The sequence below is a fragment of the Grammomys surdaster genome, unplaced genomic scaffold (assembly GCF_004785775.1).
Source record: "Grammomys surdaster isolate TR1022 unplaced genomic scaffold, NIH_TR_1.0 279, whole genome shotgun sequence".
Lineage (NCBI taxonomy): Eukaryota > Metazoa > Chordata > Mammalia > Rodentia > Muridae > Grammomys > Grammomys surdaster.
Genome location: NW_021604720.1, coordinates 12400079 through 12406470, shown reverse-complemented (window position 1 = coordinate 12406470; position 6392 = coordinate 12400079). Strand labels below are relative to the sequence as shown.

General features: G+C 48.0%; 1 protein-coding gene across 3 annotated transcripts in view; it reads right to left on the bottom strand.

Annotated features, from left to right (window-relative positions):
- The window catches only part of Slc24a4 (solute carrier family 24 member 4), a 144343-nt gene that overhangs the window by 53516 nt on the left and 84435 nt on the right, over nt 1-6392 (bottom strand). For 2 of the 3 annotated variants that reach the window (XM_028777289.1, XM_028777290.1), the window contains exon 3: nt 908-984. In XM_028777289.1, coding sequence (XP_028633122.1) covers nt 908-984 — 77 coding nt within the window. Of the gene's footprint in view, nt 1-847; nt 985-6392 lie in introns of all 3 variants that reach the window. The other variant, XM_028777291.1, reaches the window with a different exon arrangement.

Below are 6392 nucleotides of genomic sequence, written 5' to 3'. Positions count from 1 at the left end.
AGAGAGAGAGAGAGAGAGAGAGAGAGAGAGAGAGAGAGAGAGAGAGAATGAGTTAGTTTCTGGTCATCCTGAGCTACACAGCAGGTTTGAAGCCAGAGGTCTGGATACAGAAGATGCTGTCTCCAACAAATGAACAAACCTTTGCAAAAATAGGCAGGGAGGTAAAATCTGGCTGGGGCTAGGGTTTGTCTGTCCAAGAACAGCAATCTATACTTCAATCTTGAATTCCTCATTCCCATCTAAATTGCTATTGAACCGTCTGCCATCCGGGTCTGTCTGAACACAGAGAAGAGTTGTCTACGGCCAACCACCCTGAACATGCTGTGTGTCATCCGAATGGTAAGGAGGGTGAGGAGTGTGGCGAAGGGAGTCGGAGAGCAGTCACAAGGAGCAGCAAGCATTACTGAGGACCTGTGTACCACATCACATGTGCTGATGTCTAGTTCTGAAGTGTACACAGGGGCCACCGCCCCTATTTTATGAAAGTAGAAAATGAGGCACAGGGAACAGTATGTGATGTTGGGCAAGCCACTTGACATTTAAGAAAATTTTCTTTATGGGCAAACTGGCCTAGTGTCTGTTCTCTTCCCAGGCTGTTACAAGGATTGGATAACAATGGCAGTGGATCAATTCAAGTGGGGCTTCAATGACCCTTTCACAGGGGTCACATATCAGATATCCTGCATATCAGATATTTACATTACAATTCGTAACAGTAGCAAAGTTAAAGCTATGAAGAAGCGATGGAATAATTTTATGATTATAGGTCACCGCCACATGAGGGACTATATGAAAGGGTCTCAGAATTAGGGAACTGGAGAGCCACTGCTCTGTGGTCATTACATACTATACAGATGGGGTTCCTGTGCCAGAAGGTTAGTGGCTTCTGGCCCTGGAGGACACTTACACCAAGGATGTGTAGCAGGACAGCGCCGTGCTGTCGTTCTTTGTTGGAGAACAGGTCTGTGGGGAACTCGTGAATCGCTGGAAGACAAGAGGAGACAGAGGGTGTTAGGTGGCAATGTACCTTCAGCAAACCTGCCTGAGACCAAGGAGTTCAGGGGTCACTGGCTTCAGACTGACTGATCGGAGGGAAAGCCAGCTGAATCTCAGTGCTGGGCAAACTGGTGCTTTTAGGAAAAGCTGTGGGACTGGCCACAGATACCTCAGTATTTGACAGCTGGTTGGGATTTAGATTTGTCTCGTGTCTTGAACGATGGAATAACACACTTCACACACTGGGACAGTTGTAATCCAAAAGACAGAGACACTGTTAGTGGGATGAGAAATAGGATGGCTTTAGGGGTTCTTCAGCCAGTGACACAATATGCCTAGTGAGTCTGAAAACATATATATATCCCCACAGAAACATGCATACATAACCTCATAGCTGTGTTATTTAATGGTCCAGACATGAGAACAAACTAATCAAAGCTTAGATTCGAGTATCTGTCTGCAGTCTCCGTCAACTCTAACTAGCTCCTCTGCCCTAGAATGCCACAGTCAATGGAGGAATGGTCCCTTCTCACTTCCTTACCTCCTAGGAGGGTCGATGGACATGCGCTTTCATCGATGAATGCTAGCAAGACCCTCCTGGATCCCTAAGGACCCCCCCCCATCACACCAGCTAAACTAGAAGCTTCCAAGGTTAGGATTCACACGACCCAGGTCCCTACTGCATCTTCAAGAATCCAAGTTGGACCGGGTGTAGCAGACTCTCAACAGACTTCAACAATCCAATGAATAAATGATGGTACAGTATTATTGGGGCAACCTGCATCATCTCCTGGTACCGGGATGCTGACACAATTGCCAGCCCTCAGGTATCTGGGAAGATGTGTGGTCCATAGTGGGCACTCAATAGATGACCCAGACAAAAATCCCTAAGCTCTGAAAACGAAAGTAATAAAAGCTCATGTTTCAACATCAGATTAACCTGACAAGACAATGAAACTGGCACCTGTCCAGGAACCAGACAGCTTTCGTTCTTAGAAGCAAGATGTACTTAATGAAGAATACCTTTGTTTTCTTCTTTATATTTTTATTTTTTAAACAACCTTCTCTAATAGCTACCGTTTCAAGGACTTGGATCTGCTATTTGGAGACGGGAGACTGTGGAGGAAGAGCCTCCACATTCCTGTGGACTGGATTCTGTTTTCAGAAGTAGAAATGTCTGGAACTTTTCAGCACAGATTCCCTAGACGGTGGTTCTGCTGCAAGATTTCAAGACACTTCCTGATTCTCAAGCCAGTATGAGGAAAGCCAGCAATCTACACCATGCTGGAGGCATCTCTGGGAAGGAGAGGACATCTCTGCTTTCCTGAGGTGGAGGACATGACATCTGTCCTCCAGTCAGAATGGGGCTGAGGGCTATTATAAATGGCTTTGTCCGTGGTAGGACCAGACTTTTCACACAGCCTCGCTGCCCTCCCTGTACCCTTAAGTGCATGCAAGAAGGATGCAGGGTACAGGGAATGTCACCCATAGTCTAAATTTTGTCGGCCAATCATAGGTGACCCGTAGAGCTCCCAGGAGCTATGGTCCCCCTGTACTCAGTGCCCACTCAAAGCACTTCACACGCATATGGATGCTGACAGAGGAGTGACTGGGTAAGAAAATCCAAGACTCTAGATATCAGGTTTCTTCAGATTTCTTCAGGACTTCAGGTTTCTTCTACTTTGGTGTTTTGAATATGAAATGTCTTGTTGGTCTGTTCGGGAAGGTTTGGGAGATGCAGCCTTGCTGGAGGAAGTACGTCAAGGTGGGTGGGCTTCAAGCATCTAAAGCTCTGCCTCACCCCAGCTCACTCTCTCTGCTTCATGCTTGCTGAGAGGATGTGGTTGCTCAGCTCCCTGCTCCCGCCACCACCATGCTTGCCTGCTACCACGTCTCCCTAACCGTGTTGAGTCTTAGAGCCTCCTCATCCTTCTGCAAGTTGCTTTTAGTCATAATGCTTTATCACAGCAGCAGAAAAGAAACTAAGCCACCTACCCATGGGCTGTGTGGCTGAGTCACCTAACCCGTAGGGCCCTCTGCCTCTTCAGTGACAATCAACTGAAAACACAGGCCTGCTGAATGTGTATGGCCTTCCTCTGCTTGGGCAGCAGAGGCTTCAGTGGGCAGAAGCCATACCACACATCCCAGTTAGCTACTGGCTGAGTCTAGTCCACTTCCTGCTACAGGACTGAACCTTCCAGAAGCTGGCACAGTGCTGATGTCAAACCCTGTCCTCCTCACACCACCACCAACAATGACTGACCTGAAGGCATGCCGTGTGTTCTAGCACCCGTTGTCTTTAGGGCAGATGGGCTGTGGTTTTGAGAGACACTTCTGTCTCTTAGGTCCTGTGTGACCTTAGCTGATGATATCTCGGGGGCTTGTATGAACCTTGCCTGTAAGTTTGATTCCCAACAGACTCTGTATGAGGGATATAGCAATCCCAACAACTGTTCACATACCAGCACATCTGTCCTTACGGCTGCAGGTGATATGAATCCTTGGTTTGTGACCATAAGAGAGACAACAAACTGGTTTTGTGGGGGAAAGAAAGCAAGATCAGAGATGGGGAGAGCAAGCCCATGGACTGCACAGGCCACAGGAGAGCCTGTCTTCGAGAGCAGTCATCCTCGGTTCCTGAGAAAACCTTCTCTCCCTTTCTATGGCTTACTGGGATGAGAGGCACCCAGACCAGTCAAGTATGTGAGGCTTGCTGTCTGAAAGGGCTCATCACACCCCCAACTGGTCAGCTCTACCTCAGGGAGGAGGAATCAGCAGTGCACACACATGGCTTTTGAGGTCACACCTAAGCCTTTAAGCTGCAGAAATCCCTGGTGGCAGGTGTGGGGTGAGGAGAGATTTGTCAGCAGGCCCTGTGGAGCTCAGGGAAGTAGGGTGATGCCAGCACCCTCCAGAGCTGAGGAGGAAGGAGCCAGGGTAGATGGCAACCTTCCCTTAGAACCTTGGCCCCAGAAGGATTTGCCTATCACCCTGGACATACTCAGGCGTCCTCAAATTGCAGTATCTACCTGTTTTTCACTCTGCTTTGGTGTGTATGCAAAGCCTAGGACATCTGGGGAGGTCTCTCTTGCTAGCCACCTTCCTGAGCTTTGAAGCAGAAAACCTATGGGCTCTGGGTCTATAAGTACCCACAATTCCTTCAGCCCCTACAAGCTGTCATTTGAAGTCTCCAAGATACACTTTAGCATTGTTGTCCACACAGAAAGCTATGTTATGATTTTCTTCCAACATTGTCCTTTTTAAGCTACGTGGTGTTGCTCAACAAAATGTACAAATTTATTCAGTGGATATTTCCAGAGCACTCACTCAGTGGACCCAGACTCTGGGAATTGCCAAATAATGTTCAGTGTATCCTGAACCGCCTCAAAGGCAATGGCTGTATCCCAAAGAGTAACCCGACTTCCAAAGACTGCCAAATCTACTGAGAAAGTAGAAGCCTAGCTGTAGGGGGTTGGTTTGATGCTGCTATGTATTCAAATGCTAATTACTGGCCCCCAAGATCTGGTTCCCTCCTTCCATGAGTAGATCTTTATGTACACCAAATGATGCTATATAAACCTTGACCCCCCCCCCCCACACACACACAAGTTATCCCTGATTGGTTAATAAAAATGCCTGGGTTGGGCAGAAGAGAGGGGTCAGGGTGAAGGTTCCTTGGGCTTGGGGTCTCAGGTGAGGACTGTGAGAAGTGAGAGAGAAGGAAGAGGTTACCACGGGGTAGAGTGAATTGTAAGCACATGGCCATGAGGGCTGGCCTGATGGAGCAGGAACAGACCAAGCAAGATGAGCAAGTTTCTCAGGGAAACAGACAAAATAGCATAGAAGGTTGATATCTGCCCGGCTTTAGTGCTCTAAGGCTAGTTATAAATCTAAAGGTCTCTATGCCTTTTATTTGGGAACTAAATGATTTGAAGTGGGGTAGAAATCCCTAATAAATATTTAAAGGGAACAAGGGGGTGTAGCAAACCCCCAGAACATTAAGCACAACGCCTATCACTCTGGGAATACCCCTACCCGTACCTTGAGTGTTCACCTAACACCAGGTGTCAAGCCTAACAACACTCAGGGTGCTGAGTCCCCGGCATCTGCCCCTGCGGCCCACCTACCTGGTCTAGTGCCCTGGGACAAGCAAACAACTGACTGAGCCACGAAAAGGCCTCTGGGATGGTGACTGAGCCAGCCACTGATGACTTGGGGAAATGGAGGACTGAAGGGGCTCCCCTTCAGAAGGAACAGTGCTCATGTCAAGGCCTGAAGCTTGCATTGCCAACTTATCAAAGCCCTAATCTCCCAAACAATCCCAAGGAACTCATTCCCACTTACTGACGAGCAAGCTGCCACTCAAAGGCTAAAGGAGTCACCTACAATCACAGAACCACCACAGGGAGCAGGGGAAGAACTGAGATGGAGCTCAACCAATACCTGGCTTTCCTCAGTCGGGTATCTTATCTACAACAGACATACTTCTCAGGGCCAAGGTCTCTTTTATCTGAGGGGCAGGCTCTGTTTTCCTGGGATCTCCAGGGGCCATGACAAGAGATGATGCTCTTGGAAAGAGGGGTGTGCCTGGCTTTCACTATAGGTCATAATCTATTACAAATTCCATGGATCCAGGGGTAACTTAGCCTGCGTATTCCTCAACCTTCTTAGAACAATTGGTAGGAGAGATCACTTTTCAGGCTGGGGAGATGGCTCAGTGGGTAAGTCCTTACTATACAAGTGTGAGGATCTGAGTTCAAATTCCCAGCACTCTGTGTATAACAGTGCACGGCTGAGATCCCAGCGTGGAGATGGGTGGATGCCTAAGGCTGGCAGGCCAGATATAACGAAGATCCTCAGATTCAGCAAGACACCGTATCTCAGAAAAGTAATGTGAATGGCTACAGAGATAGCTTAGTGGTTAAGAGCATGAACTGCTTTTCCAGAGGACCTGGGTTCGATTCTGGCTTCTACATTGCGGCTAACCATCTGTAAGTAAAGTTTCATGGGTATCTGACACCCTCTTCTGGCTTCCATGAATGTCAGACATACTCATGGTACACAGACATACACGCAGATAACACACCTACCCATGTTAAAAAAAATCCAAACTCAAAAATAAAATAAAGGCAGAAAGCAATACAAGAAGATATGTGTGTTGCCATCCACCTGTCCTTCCATCCACCTGTCATCCATTCACCTGTCCAACCACCTGTTATCCATCCACCTGTCCATCCATCCACCAGTCCATCCATCCATCTGTCCTTCCATCCACCTGTCATCCATCCACCTGCCCATCCAACCACCTGTCATCCACCCACCTGTCCATCCACCCACCTGTCCATCCACCCATCCACCCACCTGTTCATTCCACCTGTCATCATCTCTATCTATCT